The 25,699-nt window shown below is 36.0% G+C and overlaps 1 protein-coding gene across 4 annotated transcripts in view; it reads right to left on the reverse strand.

Annotated features, from left to right (window-relative positions):
- LOC106467551 (acetyl-CoA carboxylase) overlaps nucleotides 1-25,699 on the reverse strand; it is a 156,452-nt gene that overhangs the window by 59,752 nt on the left and 71,001 nt on the right. For all 4 annotated transcript variants that reach the window (XM_022395748.1, XM_013927912.2, XM_022395750.1 and 1 more), the window contains 7 exons: nucleotides 24,380-24,461; nucleotides 19,183-19,394; nucleotides 18,465-18,593; nucleotides 17,482-17,572; nucleotides 15,301-15,516; nucleotides 14,888-15,007; nucleotides 8,906-9,095 (listed from right to left, as the gene is read on the reverse strand). In XM_022395748.1, coding sequence (XP_022251456.1) covers nucleotides 8,906-9,095; nucleotides 14,888-15,007; nucleotides 15,301-15,516; nucleotides 17,482-17,572; nucleotides 18,465-18,593; nucleotides 19,183-19,394; nucleotides 24,380-24,461 — 1,040 coding nt within the window. The remainder of the gene's footprint in view (nucleotides 1-8,905; nucleotides 9,096-14,887; nucleotides 15,008-15,300; nucleotides 15,517-17,481; nucleotides 17,573-18,464; nucleotides 18,594-19,182; nucleotides 19,395-24,379; nucleotides 24,462-25,699) is intronic.

The following is a 25,699-nucleotide window of genomic DNA, read 5'->3' on the forward strand; positions in this document are numbered from 1 at the left end:
AGGAGCAACCATGACAGAGGTAAGGGCAGGAGCTATTGCTCTAGTAAGGGCCAGAGCAGAGGGAACCACATCTGAGCTGACTAATACAGAGCAACTAACAGAATACAACAAGGAGTGGTCTGGATAAGGGAAATGACTCTGGAGAGGAGTTTAATTGGAGGGTAGACATATAGGTGAAGACCCCTCAAACTTTGACTGAATGCATCCACCCCCAGAGCTGAGGGGCATGGAACTGGAGACCAAAAAGAAGGAAGTTTGGCAATCCAGTGAGTGGCAAATGTATCTATATGCTGTGTTCCCAGTTGAGTACACACTCACTGAAATACTAAAGCATGAAGGGACCACTCTATGGGGAGAACCTGGTTTGGAATGATAAGATATCAGCCAGCAGATTCATAACTCCAGGAACATGACATACCAGGACTATCATGTCGTGGGCCCAGTACAGGAGATTCAGAGTCTGAAAACACAGAGATCTGGACTTGGTTCCCCCTTGTTTGGTGATATAGCTGACAACAGTGCAATTGGCAGAATACAACAGAACCACCTGCTCCTGTAGGAGTATGAGGAAATGATACAGAGCCCAACAAAATGCCTAAAGTTCTAAGATATTGATATGGAGAGTAGCCTCCTTGACTAACCACCGACCAGAAATCTCTCAAGAAGTAAAGAAAGCCCCCAACCCATCAAGGAACCATCTTTGAACAGATGAGACTCAGGACGAGGTGGAAGAAAGGGAACCCCCACAGTGGTCAAGTCCCTGTTGAGCAACCTAGCAAGGTCGGCCCTGATCAAAGGGGGAAGTGTGATGGGATGGTCCAAGAGATCATGGGTAAAGTTCAAATGACTGAGAACCGTCCATTGAAGGGAACGCATATGCACCCGACCCAAGGGAGTGAGAGCAGAAGGTAATGTTTTCGTGACTGCCTGCTCCATATTCCAGAGCTGAAATGGAGAAGGCTGGGCCCAAGTGAGATGGGAATTGAAAAGAACCCCCAAATAAATAAGATATTGCATGGGATAATAAGGGACTTCTCCAACTTGATGAGAAAATCCTACCAGATTAGTTTCCCAAAGAAGTAAGCAGGCATGACTGACTGATGGGGCATGGGAAGAGGTGAGAAACTGACGGGCAAAAGAGCATACCACTTGATAAAACAGACAGAGCTGAAGAAGGAATGAATGGCAGTGTATGGAACTGGAAGACATGACCCTCGTGGACAAACTAAAGAAAACAACGTGACACTGGACCAGTTGGGATATGAAGACAGCCATCCATCACAATGATTTGGTCATCCCGAGTCCCAAGGAAAAAAAAAACTCCAAGTGAGAGGAAGGACTCCATGGAGAAGCAAGAAGGCTTCAAATAAGAGTTCAACTGGAACAGGTCTATGACGAGTCTCCAATCTCCATTCTTTTGAGGAACAACAATTATATGGGAGTAAAAGCCCAGTTGAATGGGTACCACCCATTTGACAGCCCCTTTGTGTAGTAGGTCTTGAACAGACTAGGAAAGACAAAAGAAAGAAGTACGATCTGGAGGGAAGGAGATCTGGGAAGTGGATAAGGGGGAAGCTGAACTGAAGGCAGACACCTTTAGACAGAACCTGTAGAACCCACAGAACTGTCATGAAGTGTAGCCAAAAAGACACATAAACTAAACATACTTAGAGAAATTACTCATTACTAATGAACTAACAAAACCTGGAAATTTGTAGTCTACAAAGTAAATAAAAGTAATGAACATGCAAACTATGATATTCGACCTAAAACATAAAACAATAAGTAACACCTAAAGTACAAAACCACTAAAGGAATTAAGAAGATAAAAGACATGTAAATATCGAACTTATAAGTCCACTCAAAGAACCGATAAGACAAAGAGCACAAAAATAAAACCTACCCTGAAGAACATGAGAAGGAAAAGGCAACCAGTTAACAATAATAAAATTTGACACAAATCTAATCCCCAATTTCCAATAAAACTGTGACATACTCTCATGACTCCCTCTATTCAATTCTACCGAACTATCTCTTCGAGTTTTGGTAGAAAATGGAAGCACCAGTTTTCAGTAAGGAGGAAGGATGGGAAGTGTGAGAGGAGGGAAGTACCTATCGGAAGTATATTTTCAGTATAGGAAAATTATAACTTCTGATATGGTACATTACCTTCACTCACAAAAATAGCTAAAATTAAACATTGAATAGGTGGAGGGACCTGTGCAAGGAAAAGAAAGAAGAATTCTTTAAAAGCATCCAATGGAAACTCCCTAAGAAGAGACAGATTCTAAGATCTGAAGTGGGGGACCACACCACTTCTGAACCAGGTATATTCTTCACCCATCGTAGAAAGATCTTGCACATATGGACAGATAATGATCTGAACCACATAATATTTATGCAACTCTATCCCAGAAATGATAAAAGTGAGTAAATTAAAAGGATGTGTCCTAGGTGTAGAGTAGCTAGGGTGGGACAGACTGTTCATGACAAGTCAACCACATCCAAAACCCATGCTGCTGGGAACCGACATCCACATGGGTGTAGGATGAGGATCATACCATCAGTAAGTCAACTACAATTCAAAACTAAGCCACCACATACTGACAATCCATGTGGGGGTAAGAAAGAGGATCATACCATCTTCACCTCAAGTACATGAGGACGGAGGGAATCATGAACCCTCAGACCCATGAACAGGGCACATGTTAATATAAGAAATTGATAGATCGATCTGGAAACCTGACATCCAGTATCTAAAGATGTCTTCATAATGTAAACCATCTCCCTCAAAAATGAAATTGACTGGAACTGCCCCAAGTAAATCCTCGGAATAAGAAGCATCGAGGAATAGCGGAAGAGGAAGAACCATAATAATCTGCAAGTACCTCCATTGTGACCCACAACATGGATGGTGTTACAAGAGTATAATTTAGGGAGGAATATAGACATCTGTAGTACTTGTGTGAGGACTTATGTTGATTGGTTCAACTCTGAATCCAAAACCCAGCCACGGGGAAATGACATCCACTTGGAGGTAGGATGACAAATTCCAATTGAATGATTGAACTGCAATTTTGACGACCCACTCCTATATATATTTGTTTCATATTGGAGGATATCATGTCATCTACACCAGCAGAACACCACCATCCTACTCTCAACTGAATGGTTATATAATAATTTCTATATTTTGTTTGTATTTTGTATTTCATTAACCCATTCAGAAGGATGCCTCCACATTCCACCACCCCAGCAGCTTGGAACTGGAAAGTGGTAAGGGCTCTCAAATTCCACAAGAAGAAAGGGGGGAATGCAGTGGAAAGTCCAGAAGAATGACAACACCTGAGACAGTGCAATGGGTGACCACAAAACCCTGTTTTTTAAACCAGACCATACTGATTTATTCAGGAAAAGGCAGGGATGGGCAGCTATCCCATTCTGCTTTACACATGTAGTCCATAGATGAGTATGGTCTGGGACATGCAAAATGTTTGTTAAGATTCCATCGTGAGGATAATCCTGCAAGTGATCTTGTGGTACACCCATTCTCTGCAGTGTGTGTTGCATGGCCATAAAAGTATAATATGTAAGTCAACATGGCATTCCAGTGTGGATTTGATCTGTTAAAGAATACCATTTGCCACAGAGTGGGATCCAAACAATGAGCAATAATAAAAGGGAAAGGGCTCCTGAAAAGGAATAAAATAAAAATAAATAACTTACCCAGTCAAAGTCTCACTGAATTTTGAAGAATGGCTACAGTTGGAAGACGATAACTGAAGAGGAAGAGAATCGTGATATAATGTAAATAGTGTGAGACAAACTTGTCATGGGTAGTCCACATGCCCAATTGAAGAAGTACCACCAAGGCATGATGAAGATAAAATGCCAATGAAAAGGTAGGGTGTCGAATTGGATAAGAATACACCCATAAAAAAGTATGGGATGAAGACAATAAGGAGGAATAAGACAATCAATTTAAGAGCCAAACCCAATTGGCGAAGGTGGATGAAGAAAGATCACGAACAGAGGATGGCTGCCAAGGGAGAGAAAGGCAGGAACGGACACCACAGAAGGAAGCTGTCTGGGTAATATAACAGAGAAGAGCATGAACAGGACATAGAACTACATCTGGAACAGGCTGAGGATGAAGGTGGGAAACAAAAAGAAGGGAAATTGGCTAAATGGAGGAGTTATTCTCATGAGCCATCAAAGAGTTAGGAAGGAAAATGATGCAGAGAAAGGAGAAGATATGTTGATAGATAAAGAGTATGTGAACCATCAATGGCAAATAAACAGACCACCGACATCCACAGGATAATAGAAGGAAGGAAGAAAGACATAAAGGAAGGTGAAACAAGAAGCACTGGGAGAGTGGTCTAAATATAGGCAAAGCGAAGCAGTGCAGGACTACATTAATACCCTCATCCAGAAGGGCAGACTGCTGAGGCAAGACGATGAATCTGTTAGGAATACATCAACAGGAAAAGTGTAGGAGAGGTAAATACCTGCAGAATGGTGAAAAATGAAAGTTGTGGGACTTGGCCACCCCAAAGTTCAAGATCAATGAAACAAAAGACCCCTGAATCAAAAGTCAAGTGAGGAAATCTGCATGATGAAGAACAGTGGGTTGATTAGGGGAAAACCATGGACCCAGACATCAATCACAAAAAATATTTAATTTGCATTGAGAAACTACCATGGAGGAAGGGGAATGAAACAAGCCAGAAAAGAAGCTAACCCTCTTCTTGCCAATGACCAGAGAAAAAACCAGGCATGAATGTGGAGGACAGGAAAGTCCAGATGAAACACTGGTGATTGAGGGTAGCAAAGAAAGATTGGGTCAGAGGAAGAGGTAAGAGAGGAGGAAGCTGGAGCTGGAGAAACTATGGAAACCACAGCTGAGATGGCCAGGAAAAAGCTATCAGAAGGACTGAACATGGTATGTCAAGGATGATCGAAATCACTTGGAGAAGAAGGAGAACAGGAGGATAGAAAAATGTGTTGGTTCTATCCTGGCTGAACACAATGATTGCCAGAGCAAGACAACAAGGGATTGGAAATCAAAACCAAGGCAATTTGTGGTTAAGGGACATAGCAAAAGCCTCAATGTGAGGAGTACCCCACTAAAGTCCTAACATCTCGAACACAAAAGAATCGAGAGACCACTCTGTTAGAGAGAATTTGTCTGGATGGGAATCCAAACTATGACAAGAGTGAAAACAACCTGAACATGACATGCAAGGATATGAATATCGAGCATGTGGGCCCAAAAAGAAGATCCAACATATGAATTCAGAGGGATCGAGAATGGGTTACATTCTGGTGATAGAGATAAGCGATCACTGAAGAAAAGTCAGAATGGATCATTATCAGACAAATAATGACCAGATGGAAAAAATTACCCAAAACACGACATACAGCGAGAAGCTCCAGGATGTTGATGTGATAAGACTTTTGGGACACAGACCAAAATCCTGAATCTTCTTGTTGATCAACCCATGCCCCGATTCCCGAAGGGATGCATCTAAGAAATGTGTAGATCCGAACAAGTAGGAGGAAGCAGGACATCCGTTGATGTGTGAGTCATTTCTGACCACCAGCGCTGATCATCAACAAGAGTAGGAGAAAGGGCAATAAGAGCCAATAAAGGATCTCTTGCAAGATTCTACTGGTTATGAAGAGCCTACAAAATGGTCTGGATATGAGCCTGATAGAACCTCGCAAGCTGTAACAGAAACAAAACCCATCAAACAAAGTCAAAGAGGAGAAGGGTGGGCTAGACTGAGATGGGTGTTTTAAAAGAAAACACCCAAATGGATATAATATTGAATAGGTCACAGTAAGGACTTCTACAACTTGATAAACCTTTGTTGAACCAGCCCACTATAGCTGCCTCAAAGAGCAGCTGATAAGGGTAACAGGCAGACTCCTGTTTGGAACGAGCTAACAGTAGCCAGTCATCCAAAGAAAGAGGAAAGTGCAACCCATGAGCATGTAAGTGAAGAAAGAATGCCCTGACTGCCTGACAAACATACAGGGCCGAAACAAGTCCGAAGGGCTGTGCAGTAAATCGATAGACCATCCTGTGGAGGACAAACCAAACAGAGGATTGAGATATTGGGATATGCAAATAAGCATTTCTGACATTCTTCTTTAAACCTGGAGAAAAACCCACCTAAGGGTGAGAAACGACTCCAAGGTAAAACAAGGCAGAATGAAAATTAGATTGTGGTGGAACGAACTTAGTACCACCATTCATACTGCTCCATCTATATTAGTGCAGCTAGCTCCCTCTACAACTCTAAAATAATCCTCACTTTCATCAGTTGGCATTCTAATGTGTAGACGTGTTTTAATTACTCTCCATTTCACTACAAATCACTGTAATCTTTGCATCAACACTCTACCCTTTCCTTTTTTTGGTTGTACATTTGTTGCAGTTGGAGCCATGACAGACCCTATTCTTTGCCTGTCCTGGTCCTTATCTACCCTTCCCTGTTAGTCATTCCAGGGGTTTCTCATCTTGTCATTTTATTCAACGTCGATGGGCATGTCGTTAACAGTACCAGAGACTAACCAGCGGGAGCTTGACTGTATGATTTTTTTACCCTTTGGCATCTTTCATTATAGATCCATTGGTTGTTTGGGGTTATCAGAGGGACTTGTCCTACTATTTCTTTCCCCATCTCCTTTGTCTCGGGTATCCTTTTCCTTCCCCATGACATTGGATACTGCCACCAGCCAGCACCTGTCCGAGGCAGTACAAGATTTTCTGTCTCAACAGGCCATTCTACCTATTCATCATTTTTTTTCCAGGCTGTTTGTTATCCTCAGGGTAGTCACATGATCAGCATAGGTTCTAAAATGGCACGAAACTGATGGAGTACAAAAGACTGTTGTGATGTTAGCAAAAAATTGTAGCAATGCTTAGATGGCAATTCAGGATCAACATAGCTTTGGATGAGAGGAGATAAGACCATTTTGAAAAATGAGTTTAATAGCTTTAAACAATTTATATATTTTCTCAAACTAACCAATTCTTCTACAAATTTCAGTGGAAAGATAAAAATCTTCTTTGTTATCAAATAATAAATCTGTTTTCCAAATGAGTCCACAAATGTATAAAATTATAAACACCGATACACAAGTGTACAAATAAAACAGGTTTTTACTAAGAAATACACATAATCTGAAAAACTTTACAAATGTAATTTTCCATCAAAAATTTACATATCACTGAAATTTTGTGACGACCTGCATAATACTAAATAAAATCAACATAAGAAATAAGAAGGTTTTCCATTATTTATTTCACTCACCTTGAGCACATACCATTATCTGCAAGATATCTCACATATCAATATCTGGTAAGTAAAAGCACTTTAAATAATAACTCATTATTAAAAGGCACATTTGAAATTTTATACATAAAACATAAATATATGATTCAATAAAAGTCTTGTACATGTGTTTCATAAAGTTTAGCTGTTTAATATTCTATTTACCTACACCAATTACTTACCATCCCTGTTAGGCTGCATAAAAAAACGTAAAAGACCTTTGATGGTTTAATACTTCTATAAATATGAGACATAAAAATCAAAATTCTTAAACTTATTTTTTTTAATTCTCTGACAGTACATGCATACAGAGTTTCAAAATTTGTTTTAAAACATTCAAACTTACTGTACTTCACCTCAAAATGTACATTCAAAACGTTTTTCAATTTTAAAAAAGAAGCATAATATAATTAAAGTAAACACAAAAGATAATCTTTCTTAACCCAACAATATAATTTCTGCAACTTTGTTGAGCAACAAGAGATGAGTGTACAGAAAACGTTATTCAACAAATATCTGTTCATCTGTACTTCTGTTTCACAACAACACAATTTATAAAAACAATCAATTATATTCACTGATACATTAGGACTGCCACTAGCTGTTTGATGTCTGGTTGTATTATAAGCTGCCCAACACTCACAGTTCACACTAAAACTAATCATAACAACTGTGATATAAAGATGCTATGGTTTATTTGTTCCTTGTATGTTGTTTATAAGGTTCACATAATTAATAACCAGACACCTTTTAAGAATGGTTATGATTGAAAAGCCATGCTCATAACAATTTCCAAACTTCAAGCAAAATTAAGTTTTCTAATTAAAATCCTGAACTAATATTCAAATACTAAATAGAGTAAGAATAAAAAAAATATGCTTAAAGATCAAGTTATTATGTACATACAGATTTTGTTTGGAATTAAGCACAAAGCTACACAATGGGCTATCTGTGCTCTGTCCACCACGGGTATCGAAACCCGGTTTCTAGCGTTGTAAGTCCGCAGACATACCGCTATGTCACTGGGGGGGCATACATACAGCTAAAAACTAAAACAAATGGACATATTATACCTTTTTAACTTACAGTATCTAATCTTCAGGAAGCCAATAAAGGATCTTTCACACAAAAAAGTGAAATATGCTTGAATAAAGTTCTGTTTCTATATCTTAACATTCACTGATATTTGTGCTGTCTAACTTTTTGTGTAAAACAGCCACTACCAATGGGCTAAAGTCAAACATAAGCCACAGATGTTGTCACTTTCAATTACAACTGAGGCCTAAAAACTCGTAAAATGTTTATAATAAATATAATTTGGCTAAAATTCAAACAAGGAATAATGGATATGATTTTTGCAGTTAGCTAGAAGTTAGAAGTTTAATTACTATGGATAAAAAGTTGCAAAATCTAGCTTTGAAATTTATATTCTGATTAGAATACTTAAAACTTTTCAATTGAATGAAATATCAATGAGTTTTTCCTTTTAGTCGGTGTCAAAAAACTATATTAATGCATTATGAGCTACTAAGTTCCAATGCTGTATATAATTATCTCACCTAACTGAAACTCTGATTCCACAATAAGATACCGTCTCAATAAATCCTGCACAGCAGTCTTCATCTGTCCCCGAATTCCATTTCTGTATCTCTGAACAAGCTGAACTATACCTTGAGTAGTCAGGAAGAAAGCATCACGATCTGACCGCTTCTGTAGAGTTGCTGCATATCCATCAATGACACTAGCTATCTACAGCCCCACAATGTTTAAAATAAAATAATCAAATCATTATAAAAATATGCAACATTGATGTATTTAATAAACATTATCATTACCAAAATTTCATTATTAAATTGTATCAACCACTTGTGACAAAAGAAACAAATAACAATTACATAAGATATGTATCAGTAAGTTAAAAATCATACATTTCTACTATCCAACAGATAAGTTAAAAACTAAAAGTAACATCAATAACTACTAACAAATGATATAATTTTCCTATACTGAAAATGTATTTCCAGTAGGTACTTCCCTCCACACACAAGATTAACTCTCATCCAGTGCTGCCATCTATATGCAATTTTTTTCTTTACACATGCCACAAGCCTTCTGCTCCCCCTTATTGGAATTGAATGATTCCATCATTTCTCTCATGAAAATCATCATTTGTCACTTCTCCACCAATAGAAGCATGACACACTCATGTGACTCCCTCTATATGCCTCTACCAAACTATCACTTCGAGGTTTGTCAGAAGACGTGAGCACCAGAGGAAAGTGGGGAAGAAGGCTGGGAAGTATGAACTGAGGGAAGTACCTATAAAAAATACATTTTCAGTATAGGAAAATTATAACTTCCAATATGGTACTTCCCTCCCCTCACAAGATTAGCTAGAATCCCATACTGACTAGGTACTGACGGGACTGGTGTGAGGCAATAACAGAAGTACCCCCCCAAAAAAAAGCATCTGAAGGATCCCCTTGAAATGAAAGAGTCAGATCCAAAGATCTGATGAGGGGAACTGCACCACTTCTGAAACAGGTATACTCTTCACTCATCCATGAAATGTGTAGTAGGTAAGGGTGGCAAATAAGAGGAGCAGATCCAAGTGGGAGAGAACTGTGGCAGGAGAGTCATCCAAAACCATGTATATATATATGTAACTCAATCCCACCAAGTATAAAAGTGAGTAAAACAATTGATGTGCTCCTAGGTGTAGAGTGGCTAGGCAACAACGTCCTGTATTTGGTAAGTCAACTACATCCAAATCCTATGCTGCTGAGAAACGACATCCACACGGGGGTAGGATGAGGATCATACCCTCCTCTTCACCTCAAGTTCAAGAAACAGGGAGGAATCGAGAACCACTCCAACTCCTGAGCAAAACACATGTGTTAGCTTTGATCTATCGATCTGGAGACCCAATACCCTGTATCGAAAGGATGTCTTTATAATATAAATCAACTCCCCCAACAGTGAATCTGACCAGAACCATCCAAAAAGCAATAATATCCTCGGAATAAGATACAACGAGGGATAGCAAAAAGAAAAGAACTGGAACAATTCCCCTTACCTCCACTGTGACCCACAACACGGAAGGAGTATGATTGAGGGAGGAATATAAACAACCATACCCATGTGTGAGGACTTATGTTGATTCATTCTACTCTAAATCCAAAACCCAGCTAAAGGGTATTGACATCCATGCGGAGGGAGGACGAGGGCTCCCAATCAAAGGGGTGAACCGCAATTTGATGTCTCACTCCTCTGTGCGTGTATATTGCATATTGGAGGATATCAAATCATCTACACCCACAGAATATCACCACCGTACTCTGCACTGAGTAGTTATAGCCATCTTTGTGTTGAACCCATTCAGGAGGGTGACCCCACGGTCAACAACCCCAGCAACTTGGAACTGGAAAGAACTCCCAAACTCCACTAGAAGAAGGGGGAGGAGTAAGAACAAGGTGGAGAGTCCGGTGGAACGTCATCACCTGAGACAGTGCAATTGGTGACAAACCCTATTCTGAAAATCAGACCATATTGATTTTTTCAACACAAGGCATGGCAGGGATGAGCAGCAATCCCCTTCTGCTTTACCCATGCAGTCCATGGGTGGTACAGTCTGGAATAAGAAAGTTTATTAAGCAATTACATCACTAGGTTATTCACCTACAAGTGATCTTGTGGAACACCCCATCTCAACAGTGAGCATTGTGAAGACATGGAAGATAAAGTGGGAGTCATCATGTCTGTGCAGTGCAGATTTCAAGTTGAAGAATACCTGGTCAAGCAACACTCACCACAGAGTAATCTCTGTATAATGAGTAAATGAAGCAAGGGACCCTGAAAGGAAAAGACAAGTATGAATATAAACTTACCCAATTAAAGTCGCACTAAGCCTGAAGAGTGGCCACAGGTGGAAGACGAAAACCCGATGAAGAAGAAACCACCTTCTCCTTCATCCAGATAGGCTTCTATGTCCAGTCTACACTTTTAGTTGTTATATTGCCCGCATGGCTTCCTTCTGTGGTACCCATTTCCGACTCTTTATCCCTTGGCAGTCTTCCTCTGTTCTGGATGTTTCCCTTCTACCCTCACCAGTTGGGTTTGACTTTTGAATCAGTTGGCTTATTTCTCCTTGTCTTCTTTTTGGAAATTTGTTCCAGGTGTTTTCTCATCAGATTCGACACCTCACCTTTTTCCCTTGCATCTTGTTTTTGTCAGTCATTAGAGGAAATCCTACAGTCAGACTACACCTAATATTCTTGTCTCCCATTAATTACACCATATCTCATTTTTCTCGATACCATTGAGTTTTGGGTATCCTGTCCTTACTAAGTTAATGCTTTCCTTCCGGTTTTGTCCTCCCCCCAGACATCCTGCTCTTTTGGACTGGTATATTAATGTGGTCCTCCATTCCCTGCCTTTGAACCACTTTCCTCATGTTCCATGTTTCACCTTTCCCTTAAAACATATTTCCTTCTCCTCTTAGCCTGTGGATTTCAAAGGTCTGATTTGTTTGCCATTGATGTTTCATGTACGCTTTACTACCCTAGCTATAAGGTATGGGAAAAGGCAGCCTGATAACCAGAGAGCATGGAGACTGAAGACCCCTTGTGAAAACGTCATGTGAAGAAACTCGAGCCACAGTAGGTGGGTCAGCAGGGAATTCCCGAGTCGCAGACCAACTGTGGAACACTTTCTATTTGCACTGATGAACCTCCTTTGAAGAATGACATATGGAATGAGCTAAAAGGAAAGATACTTGACAGGAAAACCTGATCTCATTGCCAAGGATTGGATAAAAGCCAGGCATGAAGATGAAGGATGTGAATGACTGGATGATGAACCATTGACTGAGGTTGACAAAGAAGGGAGGGAGACAAAGGAAGAGGTACTGGGGGAAAAAGTTGCAGTTGTTGTAATCGTTGAGTCCTGCTGATCGCTCCTTACTGACCAGCTCATCTGTGGCTTTCACGTGCCTTCAGCCAGGATTGGTCCCACAGATTCCTTTATGTTCATCCTCCTATCTGTTTACTTCAGTGGGTGATCTATCTCATCCATACCACTCCATTGACATCCAGAGCCTGAGGATGAGGTACCAAAAAGGAGTTACTTATGATTGAGGTATGTGGCAAATGGATCTATATGGGGAAAGTCCCACCAATTGCAAAGCAACCGGAAAAGGAGGGTATCAATAGACCACTACATCGAATATATTTAGTCAAGGCGGGAAAGAAAATATGCTACAAAATTGAAAGCACATGGAACATGACATGCAATGAGATGAATGTGGTGTGTGTGTGTGTATTACTTTGGTAATAGATATGTGCTACTACCGTTGAATTGTTGGAATTAATCATCCCCAAACAATGTCTGTCGAGAAGAAGGAAGTGATTCAAAGCCCAACAGACCACAAGAAGCTTGAGGATGTTGATATGCAAAGCCCTTTTGTCTACAGACCAATGACCTGAAGCCTCTTGGTGACTGACACATACACTCCAGCCCTGAAGAATTGCATCTGTGAAAAAATGTAAATCCGGACAAGGAGGAGGAAGTGGGACACCAGCCGACATATGTCCAACCACCAATGCAGATCGTCCATCAAGGTAGGAGGAAGGGTAACAGGAGCTGACAACGGATCATGAGCAAGGTTCCATTGATCGTGAAGAGCCTACTAAAGGGATGGTCATGTAGTAAGGAAGGATGTGGTTCATAGGAAACAGGGGAAAGGGATAAAATGTCATATACCTGAAAAACAAAATCCAAAAAGACTGTATTAGGCCTAACTGCCTCCTCAGGTGGGGCATGGGAAGGCACGGCAAAATCAGGAGGTGGAAATAGGTGATCCAATTCCTTGTCCACCTGACCAAGCTCAGCTTGTTCAGGAGGAAGTGGGGTGAGGTCCGGAGACAGAGGTTGACACATGTAGCATTCAATCTCCCAGTGAATAAATGTGGAAAGATCCCCCACCGGGTCGCCTGCACCTAAGGCCTGAGACATAGTGCTAGTCGCAGGTGTGATCACTGCAGTGGTAACATGAACTTCAGAATTCATGATGAGGAAGAATCATCCAGTAATCGAAAGTATAAATAACAATGCAACCATAATAAACTGGAATTAAAGTGAAGTTAAGAAACAGTCTTAATAGAAACTAGAAGTGAAAATAAATGAAGACTAGTTTGTGAGTATACGAAAGACGAAAGTAAAACCTTAAACAAACAAATAGGAACACCTCCAAGCACAAGCACTGCCAAACGAGAAGTGATAGTTCGGTAGAGCCGTATAGAGGGAGTCACATGAAAAACATGTTGGAATCATTCGATACAAATGGGATGGGGGAGCAGAAGGCTTGTGGCATGCATATAGAGGGCAGCACTGGAAAGTTTGTTATACTTTATTTTATTACTTGTAGTATTTGGGTATTGGTATTTTAAACTCTTTACAATGTTTAATTAGTAGTTAAATACATTTTTTCTCCAACTAAAATATCTGAAATTAATTATTTAGAATGATTTTTACTAAGCTCAGAAAACATGCTTTCAGCATGAAACTTTCAATATTAAAAGAGGAACAGTTTAAACAATGAAATATATACATCTCATTCAGGCAGTGACCACAACAAAGATGCATTTTCATAAGTTCCATGATACATGAAAGTTAATTTCAAGAATAAATCTGAAATGAAAATTACAGGTTTTGAAAATCAAATTTCTTGAACTAAATTTGAAATTCAATGTTAATTTCCTTCTTCAATGCTCTTGCTGATTTCTTGGTCTTCAAAAGAAGGATCATTTATTGGTTATGGAAACCATAAACTAAAGTATGGTCTTGAGGAACTATTTCACATATATATACAGATAGTATAGTGATCATCTGTAATTTTTTACAGTGTATACCAATTTCTGAGAAATTACATTCACAAACATAAGATGCAGTACTGTGTTAAGTACAGTGATAAGATATGGCTTACAGTAGGTGAATATATATATGTTATAGCTAACTTCAAATTGAAATTAACCAGTATGTGATCATGTTGTAAATTGTCTTTCATTAAGACAAAATAAGCATTGGTGTTTGCAAAATTCTTTTGCAAATGTTTATGTAAAACTGCAACAGATTAACACTAACATGAACAAATATATTTACATGTACAAAAAAAAAATTAAAAGCCAAGATTATATATATAAATATTAATGTATGATATTTCAATTCATGTGTTAACGTGATACGAGTATTTTTCTAATTATTGTATTGATATTAATATTATAATAACAACCTTAATCTGTACATACTGTGACTTTAATATGTTAAAAAATACATTTATATAACAATATTAATGTTTTAATACTGGTAGAAAATATTTTCAAGTTGATATGAGAAAACTGTATAATTCTGTTAGGAGAATTATTGAGCCACAAAATATGAGAAGATTGTAGAGTGCTGCTATAGGCCTAAAAACTCTGAACAAATCTATTAACTGTTTTCTGTAAGTTAAAGTAACTTCTAATTAAGAGCTAAAATTGATTTACCTGCTGACTGGGAAACTGTGTTAAAACTGAAGTGATGTTGTTTGCATATTCACCCATCAGTTTTTTTATCGTTTTCTCTACAGCTGTAGGAATTCTGCCCAAGACAGATGATATTATTTCCTGTTTATAAAATATGAGAAAAAAATTATTTAGAAATAGCTTTAAAAACAAAATGGGTTTAAGATATACTTTACTAACCACTGTATCTCTGACATGTTTTGATTAAAAAAACAACAACATATACTTGGTTAATATATGACTTACATTGGCAATGCTATCTCTTAAGCATTGTTTTCCTCAAGGTCGAATTGTAAATAGTGCCAACCACGATCATAACACAACATCACACAACACACAACTTAAAAAAACAAAAAAACAGGCACATAAAAGATATAACAGAAGAGATTACACACTTGCAGTTCTAGAAGAGGCAATGTTGGGTCATGTAGTGTCTTCATAAAAGTGTTTACAGTTTCTGACATTTTCAGTCCAAAAAATGGCTCAGGAATGACATAACCTCCAAGGATATTTTCTAGACACCGCTTTGAAATTTGGTAAACATGACTTAGTTTGTGTTCTTCAAGTTCACTCTTTTCAGAAGGTGGAAAGGTTCCAGCAAAAAGTTGGGCCTGTTTTAGGAGACAAACAGTTGCACAAAAAGTTCATTCAGTCTGAAAGGTTCAGTTTTAAACAGGTATTTATTATCAGTTCAAACAACTTTTACTTAGTTTCACTCGTATGTGTGAATAAATGATTTTTAGTGGCTTTGTGACAATGATGACTTTCACTTTATTATTTGTTAATATAACACATTAAGATTGAAATATGGTAAAAAAATTCCCAGAGTAACAACAAAACATTAATATACACAAGAAAATGAGCCCAAAATACTGAATCTTCATTTCTTCTTAGATCTCACATTGCCCAAAAACTAAATAAGGTTTAATCAAAATATGGACAAAAGTATACTATTAAATCACTTTTAGCAGATCAGACCATAAATGTCTATTGAAATTAAGAATGAGTGCTTCAGATACCTGAACAGAAACACAGACAGATAAATAAACAAAATAGTGATAATTTCAGTTTTATACTAAATTAAAATAAATTAATACAGTCAGATATAGACAGAAGAAAATAATTTTAATCAAAAATCTATTACCTTTATACTTAAAACTTTTTTAAACTACATATGTTCAAATCATTAGCAATGTTATAGTTTGTGCTTTGAGTTAACACCTGTTTTATAAGCTTTGGAGAATGATGTAAAATTGTATGGCCATACAGAAACTTGTTACAAACACCAACAAAGAATAGTTGGAACAGAAAAACTTGGAGTAAACATCTATAAAACTTCAAGCTGTTGGAAGAAATTAGGTGATATCAGCCAATACAAGTTCACTATAGTGATTAAATCTCCAATTACTTTATTAAAGGGGCTCATTTGACACTAAAAAATAATAACAAATTAGTTTTGTGTAGAAGAATTAAAACTGAACTTAAAAAATGATGCTTAGTAGCTTAAAATCTGATAAATTAAGTCATCATAAACTCAAAGTTTAACAAAAAAAAAGTAGACAAAAAGTTTTAGTTTAATATTTTGTAGATCTTTAATGTATGGAAATCATTTTCATTTTAAAGAACAAACAAGAATGCGGCTAAATCACATACAATTTTAAGAGTTTAGAAAAATCACAAGAAAAAGCCCTTTTCAATTATGAATATTGTATTTTCTTTTACTATTGTTTCTTTGTAGAGCACACTGAAAATTCTTATTTTTTTGTTAACACATCAACCTAAAACACACAATGTTAAATCCATACCATAATCAGTTTGAATAATACTTGGTAATATAACCAGATGTATTTACCTGCTAGATAATATGGTTGTGAAAATTTATATATACATCTTTTGTTTGTGCTTAATCCAAACAAAAACATGTAATCAAACCAAAACAGGCAGTTTTACAAGATTAGTACACTTCAATTTTTGAATTGTCTTTTTTTTCTTACAGTAAGACTAATGTTTTTAAACAAAAGAAATAATTAATTTTTACTTTTCTACATGTAATAAAAACTTTCTATCAGTATTGGTCTATTAAGTATTAAATAACCTGGTTTTAACAATTTATAACCATGTTTGTCTGTAATTAAACACAAAGCTACACAATAAGCTATCCACGCTGTACCCATTACATGCATCAAAAACTGGTTTCTAGGGTTATAAGTCTACAGACTTATTGTCGTGCCACTGGGGGGGGGGGGCTTAGAACAATGAACTTACATTTTATAAAGAAATAATGGTACTGCAAGTATATGTGAATTGAGCACATCAACAAATTGTCACACATTTTTCCAATTTTATAGAAATTTTAGGACACACACACACATATATATGTGTGTGTGTGTGTGTGGTAATGTGTCATTAAAGCACACATTCTGTACCAGTTAATATTATTCCTACAAGAATATTTCTTTTTCCTTATGTTGCCATGTGTTTCAGACATTACATTTAATGTTCTTACATTTAAGCTTAAACTTTACTAATTTTATTTAAGATATATTTCTTGGTATAGTACATCAGGTAATACATACTCTAACAACTCTACTCAAATCATCCAGTTCCAGTTTCGCCAATACACTTCCAGAACCCAGTACAGCCCCTGGACGTTTTACAAAATGAATACTGCAAAAAGAATGTCATAATTAAAGCTACATCTACATGAAAAAAAAAAAACAAAAACACATACACATGTGAGTTTGTCAGTTGAACTTTGCATAAAGCTACTTGAAAGCTGCCTGCATGTATGTACCAGCCATCCCTAGTTTTGAAGTGGTAAACTAGAGGGAACGCAGCTAGTTAACACTACCCATTGCCAGCTCTTGGCCTCTCTTTACCAACAAACAGTGGGATTGACCATCACATTATAATTGAGTGCCCTACCAGTAGGCCATGAATGAGAAAGAAAACTAATCACAATACATTCTTCATATGCTTTCAACTATCTGAATGAAAGTTTCTAATATTTAACAATTTTTCTGGAAAATTAGGCTGGTTTGACCTCATATGAATTTACACTTTGCTTAAATATTTTAGAAAGCAAGAATATATAAAAAAAGCAAAACATATTTACAAGGTTTATTAATTTAATACTTGATGGTGTAACAAAAACTTAGGTTGATAGCCAAATTGTTACACATTAAAATTCCTAAATCAGAAAAAGCCTTTGTGACATTTAATTGGTTAAATATTACATTTTCTAAGTTTTTAAATTACCATATTGATTACTAACTCAATGTATTTCAAGTTACTTCAACATCTAGGACAAAAGATATTACAGGAAGATCTTTGAAAAAACATAAAACTACCTAACTCTGACTGAAGATATTTTAAAATAATGTTATAAAACATATCAAAATTTATACACTAATATACCTAATGCATTAAAACATAACACATTTCTAAAGTATATGACTCAATGAAAAAAATCTTACATTTTCAAACAGTGCTATGCTTTGTATGTGTTGCTATGTAAACAGTTATTATAGAGAAGCAATGCTAAGAAACCTTAACTTACCAGCCTGCATCATTTACAGTTAGTGTCATTAACATTTTCATCACTTCAATTTCTGCATAAGATTGTCCTGCAAGCAGGTGAGCCCCATCTTCAACCAAAAAGTGAAGAAGCTTCCCAGTGGAAGGCGATCTAAATAAATAAATAAAAATGAACATTGTATTTTTTTATGACTAATTCAAATTCATTCCTTAAAGTTTATTTTAGTCTCCTTTTGAAAATATTACAACTTCTTTAGGTGATCCTGTGTGCTAACTACTTAACCTATATATACACACACACACACCAATGTATGTCTTTGTGATATGCAATAGATGGTGCCACAACACATTCTTGGTGTTTTTGATCTTCTGTAAGTTTTTTTAAATCTAGTAAAAAATAGTATAAGCATTTTTTATGAAATGTTATACCTTTATAGACTTACCCTTTACCCTCCAATTATTAGCATTTGCCATCATATTTAATAAATCTCAGGAATAGACATTTGACAACCATGTAGGAATATTTCTTAAAGAACCAGTTTTTCACACGAGCAATCATATAGCCTTATCAAATTTGAAGATAACTTCAAAGTATACTAAGTCTAAATCTGATCAAGGAGCACTTGTAGGTGATGACAAAACATACACAAAAGGTGTTGTTTTTTGTGAAATACTACAAAAAGGATAAATAACTTTTTTGGATATATTAGTGTATCTATAAAACTTGTGTTTGAGACTACCTCAGCACCGTGGGGTCATTTTCTTTTTCAAACACACAGGTCTGGTTTCCTATGACTACACGGTAACGATCAACCTCATCTTTCATGTAAGTGGCATAGCTTGTACCATCTATTGAAACTAGTAACCCTCCATCATTTAATCGGTGAACTTCTACTTCTTTGACAGAGTTGTTCAAACACAAAAAATAAGATGTAGGTCCATATCTAGAGGCCTAGAAAAAAGGTGCAAATTGTATTTAGTTTAAACTACAAGATATAATATTTTTAGTTGAAAACTAACTTATAATTAAGTTATATGTGCAGTAAACTACATTAATTTTCAACTGTTTCACATCCATTTATAAATAAATTAATACCCTGTAAACAAAGATGTTGTTTCAGACAGTTTACTGAGATTTCCCAGTTAGCCCAAATACAGTATGTTATGTTATCCATTAACAAATAGGTGTGATAATCAAGTTTTAATGATACATGTGTTTTTACTGGTTTGGTTTTCGTTGTTGTTTAGCACAAAGGTACATGATGGGCTATCTGTGCTCTGCCCACCACAGTTATCAAAACTTGATTTTTGGCATTGTAAGCCTACAGACTTACTTACTGCTGAGCCACTGGAAATTTTTTTTTTTGCTGATTAACATTCACATTTTATCAATCTTGTACTGTGAAACAAGCTACATGTACTTAATATCTTCTTTTTTGTAGTCTTTGGTAAAAAAAATTACAAAATTTATTGCAACTGCAAATAATATTACAATTTTTCAAATACATAAATTTTTCACACCTGAACTCTAAGCTTTATACAATTATTTTGATAAATTGTCAAGTAACATATCATAATTAAATATGTTAACTTTAGATGTATGTTTATGTTTCAAGGAGAAAACTTTAAATAAATATCAACGTTTTAAATGTACACAACTTTTAAAGTAGCTGTTAGAGAATTATTAAAGACCATTAATAGTCACCATTTCAAATCCTAATATCAAAAAAATAAATTACACTCAGCCAGTGAAGGGGATTATCACTTGGTGATAAACACACAAGAACTTTTGCAGTGAAATACTGTCAAATATGACTATAATAAGATTACACAGATATTAATAACACCAGGGCCAGATTAAGGGTGATACGGGCCTGAGGCTAAATATTTCTATTGGGCCTATTATGATCACAAATAAAGACCAAGGTAAAAAAACAAACTAAACCTCAAGATATGTTTTACTTTTAGAGACAATGGGAAAATAATACCCACAGATTTGCAAGACTCATCTCCAAATTAATGAACAATGTCAGATGTTTCTTGAATAGGAAAAGTGGTGCTCTAACACAAACAAAATTTGTATTTGGACAGCAAAGCATACAGACAGAAAAAAACACATACACTTAACAACTCGTGTATTCATGCATATACACACACATAGATCACACCTGTACTCGCATAGTATGACCAGCAGTAGTAGTAGATCATGTCATCTGTACACTTGGTTAAACTACTGCCTGGCTCTTTCTTTAGAAAAGGTATTTATGATCTACTTGATATCAAACCATTTTCTATGTACAAAAGTGCCAGTGCATTTAGCCTGTCTTGGTACATTGTTGATCAAAATGTTTTCCTTGTCCTTTTTAGCATTGAGAAAGATCTTTCTCCTGAGCAACTGGTTGATGAGGTAAAGGTACATCCTTAAGATTATCAGGACATTTGGGAAAGTTGATTTCAGAGACTGGTTGCATATCATTCTCAGCATACTTTGTTCCTTTGATTCTGATTGTTTTTCAATGAACCCTGCCTTGCAGAGGGTGGCAATTTGAAAAATTTCTTCTTCTGTGCAATTCTCCAAGTCCATACGATACATAATAATCAGCTTTTTGTTGGCATTTGGAAGTCTTTTATAGGCATGGACTCTTAACTTTCTTAGAAACCTAAATTTGCAAGTAACATTTTAATATGTTACTATTCTGTTGTCCACTGCAAGTGACAGTTTTTCAATTATTGTTAAGAACATTTTAACTTAATATTGAGTAGAGGATGAAAAATCACTGTTCTCGGCATCCTCTTCATATCATCATGAGAACAACTAGAAACAGATATAATGACGGAATTATAGAGCATTATCCCAGAGAGGTTTCACAAGACAAGTCATTCAATACCAAACTCCCAAATGGATGTCAGTACAGCTCCTCATCTGCTAAAATCTCTCAAGACAACCATGCAGGAATTACAAGATTAATTTCCTGAATATGAGGAAAAGGTTAAACAACTGTCAAGATGCGAAAGATCAAGGAAAAGGAAGAAAAATATAAGAATTCAAAATTGTCATGGAAAGTCTTACAACAGTGCATCCGAGCCTTGATCACAGAGAAGAACCACATAGCAGACTATGTTCCCTGCTGTGCTCGTTAGCTCCATTTGGTTGGACAATGCTCTCTGAACTGCTGTATTGAAGTTTGTTTAGCCTTTACATTTGTATAGAAGTTTATGTGTTTTTCTCACCTGCAACCTGACTGTGAGAGTGCCTACGCAATGTGCTTGAAAAGTAGGGTTCCTGACAATAAAGAGGTTATCAGATGCAAGATGGAGCACCCATTCAGATGCAATGTGAGCCTTAAAAATGGGGTAAAAAGCCATAATGCAAGTCCTCACTTCCATTACAAATGATTCTGAAAAGCTTCAAGTGTGCTCAGAGTCAAGAAGCCTTATTCTGCAATTTTTCAGTCATAGAGTTTCCATCATTTAGAGGGCTAGCAATCAGAGGAAGCAATGAAGTAGTTCATTCAGTGCATACTGACAATTACTTAGAAATACTGGATCTATTGTCTAAGTTTGATATATTTCTTGGTGAACACATTCAAAAATGTACAAATTAGGGAAAAGGTCATGTTTTAAATTTACCCTAAACTGTTTGTGACAAATTCATAGAAAACCTACACAAAAAAGTTCTTACTCCCAACATCCAAGAAATCAAAACATCTAAGTATTACTCAGTATCTGTTGATTCTTCTACTCCAGACATTTCCTGTATGGATCAACCGACAATAATCTTTAGAAATGTTCCAGATGATGGATGTGTAGAGAGATTTGCCACATTCTTACTGGTAAGCAATCTCCGAGAAGCGGAACTTGCTAGTTCTCATTAATTTAGAATATGCTCTATAACTTGGTGCCAGAATGTTTCTCTGACTCCATCTGCTCTGTTAAAGTCTTGTCAATTCATCCACTTTTGATTTTATGAATAACAAATTTAGTGATGAAACAAGCTTGTTTCATACTGACTAAAGTCCCTTGCAGCATGTTTCCAGAAAGAGTAATCAGTTGTTGCTAATGAAGAAATTTCCAATGCTGTTGAAAACAATTTGCATATAACACAGAAGATGTTCATTTTCAACGGTGAGTAGTAAAGCCATTTTTAACCGTTTCTCCATTCAATTGCTCCTGATAAAAAAAAGAGTATTTGAACATTGGCATTTATACTTGTCGCTCGGAATCGATTTTGTAGATGCAATTAAGTCTGCATCCATGTATTGCCAAGAGATAACCTCCAATGCACAAACAAAATCTCTCATTTCATCAGAAACTTGTGTCCATGTCCCATTGTCAAATGTAAAGGATGGGTTAGTATCTTCATCATCATCATTGCAATAACTGATTTCATCCTATTGGTAGGGGCTTGATTTAATTTGATGAGGTTGACAGTCATTGGCAATGATATTTGTAGTCTCTACACAATTGTTTTCACAGTCTTGGTTGGTGTTTATGTTTTCAGCACTTGAAATGATGAGGTTGAAGGTCATCAGCATCTATAGATTTCAGTGTCTACATTGTTATTTCCATTGTCTTGGCTGACAAGGGTTTCAGCACTAGAGGACAAAGCCCACAAAGCTGGTAACTTTCTAGTTTTAGCTACTGCTTTCTCTAATTTTTTCTTTCACTTCCTTTGTAGCTTTTCCTAACCACACTTGTGTTTGTATATCTGTATAATAAATAAGATGAACACTTGATGAATAATGTGTGTGTGTGTGTGTGTATGAGAGAAACAGACAACAAGAGAAAGAGAGATATATCAGAATGAGCTACCTAATAGTTTCATAACAAATGATTGCATAACATTTTCTGTACTTAACTCAAAAATTTCAAATTTTGTACTTAAATGATTTGTATTCTATACCCTCGAATTAATAATGCTTGTCATCTTGTCAACAAATTATTTACAGCTGATAAGTGGGCCAATGTAGTCTCACAAGTAATTATGGATTTTTTATGGGAGAATAATTTGCAAATTCTGTTCAAGAAACACAAACACTTGATACAATATATCAAAAAAGCTTAATATACTGTCACTTACCTTGTTATTGATGGGTGAACTATTTTCTTGAACAAAAATCTGCAGTCTTTGAGAATGAATTGAAAGATATAAATATCTTCAATCTAGCCTTGCAACTTAGATCTAGTTATATTCTAGGCCTACTGCTTGATCATACTATAAGAATCAGCATTTCGGACACAAGCCATAAGGGATGAATATGGCTAACAGTATCATGAAAATGTAGAGTGAAGAGATTTTGATTGACCAAGGCCTTTCATTTGATTAGCATGAATAGGTCTAGCCGCACTTAACAATGGTAACAATTCCATACAAACATCACTATAGTATGTAAAACCTAAGCAAACAAGGTATCAACTAATTACACCATCTCGAAGAAACTATGACCAAGTAATTAAACTGATGGTTATTTTATGTTTTTATTAAGTACAGATTGACATGACTTATTATGTTACCATACGGCTAAGAAAACATTAAGAGTAAAATTTAAACAACAAACTTGATGAATATGACTAACAATTACAGGACTTTCTTTCTTCCTTTCTCCCTATTGGAAAACATAGCACAGACCAGCTTAGCTATCATGCTGGTCTGCCCTAGACTTGCTAGTGTCAAAAGGGAACTGTGATCGTTTTAGATGGATCTTAGCTGGTTTAGGCAGTCAACTTCCAACATTATTGCTGGTTTTTAACTGGATATGATGTGAGGTTGCTGGTTCCAGCTGGTTTAGAAGCTGTAATGTACTTGTATATAATAATTATACCTTAAAACATTAGTGAAACTTCCTGCAGTATCCATGTAGATACATCCTTTCAATTAAGTCACCACTAGCTAATAATGTTATTTTACAATTTAGTAATAACAAAATGCTAGCCTACCTTAACGTCATATTTCAAACCATCATGTATAAGTTCCACATCAACCGTACTGCTTAAAGCTGTAGCAGGCAAAATCTGACCTCTGAAATTATTCAGAACAGAAACATGTAGTTAATATTACAAAAGTAAGCTAACTATAAAGATCAGAGCAAACTAAAATAGTTCAAAAAAGTAATTTATCAATTAATGAAAACAACCATGTATAGTAATGTAAAAACAGAGGAAGCTGATCAACTTGTATAGGAGGTGTCAATTCTTCCCATGCCAATATAATGTGTAATGTTTTAAGGTCCATTTACACTGTTATGTTAAACAGAGTAAACAGATCAACTCTTATAAGAGGTGTCAAGTCTTTCCTAGCCAGTATAATGTTGTTAACAATGATGCATAATCTTAATCTTAAATTTTAGTGCAGGAGTGTATCTGACACAGTTTATAAAAAATCAGTTTATTTCCTTTTCAACACCCTTATGTAATAGACATGAAATTTAAATGCTACAAAGTCATGTCAGATGTTTCGCTTATTAGCTTGTTAATTTGTTACTGTAAATAGTGTAGCATTTTTTCAACAATATCTAATGCACCTGTATTACAAAGAAATACTATAACAAGTTCACTATAGTAATGTTTTATCACAAACAGAAGCTCCATAGCAACAACTGTAAACACATTTATATATCAGTTTTCAAATATAAAAATAACATTATTATTGGTCATGAATGATTCATGACAACTGAAGATTGTACATAATAAATCCATATGAAACTACTGATTTTCATTAAAATTGAAATATACAGAATACTTAAAATCTGAATGGTACTGTAATATAAAAATTAATATCCTTATGTGCATGTGGTCAGCCCATTGGACCAAGCCCATATTAGAAAATAAATGCTTACTATAACTCCAAATTTACTTAGTGTATCACTAAGAAGTTTGGTACACTTTCATTACAAGTATGTTATACACAAAAGAATCAAAATTATTAGTAAGTATTTATACTACAGATTTGTTTCTGAATTTATTTTATTCAGTCTGACTCAGAGTCTGAGCAGTCTGAGCACAAGATGATTTTCATGTATAAAATAAAAATACTTCTTTTCATTTTACAGTTTATAAATTTCATTTACACAATCTCTAGAACCTCATAAATGAATATAAAAAGTATTTTTCCAGAAAATCTTTATATTTATTTTGTTATTTTCTCTACAACAACACTATATGGGCTTGGTCCATTTAACTGTCCTTGTAACCGCCAAAAAATATGAAATAAATCTAAATTACTCTGATTTTTCTTTCTAGAATGACTGCAAATTGGAA

This window comes from Limulus polyphemus, unplaced genomic scaffold, assembly GCF_000517525.1.
Source record: "Limulus polyphemus unplaced genomic scaffold, Limulus_polyphemus-2.1.2 Scaffold2657, whole genome shotgun sequence".
Taxonomy (NCBI): domain Eukaryota; kingdom Metazoa; phylum Arthropoda; class Merostomata; order Xiphosura; family Limulidae; genus Limulus; species Limulus polyphemus.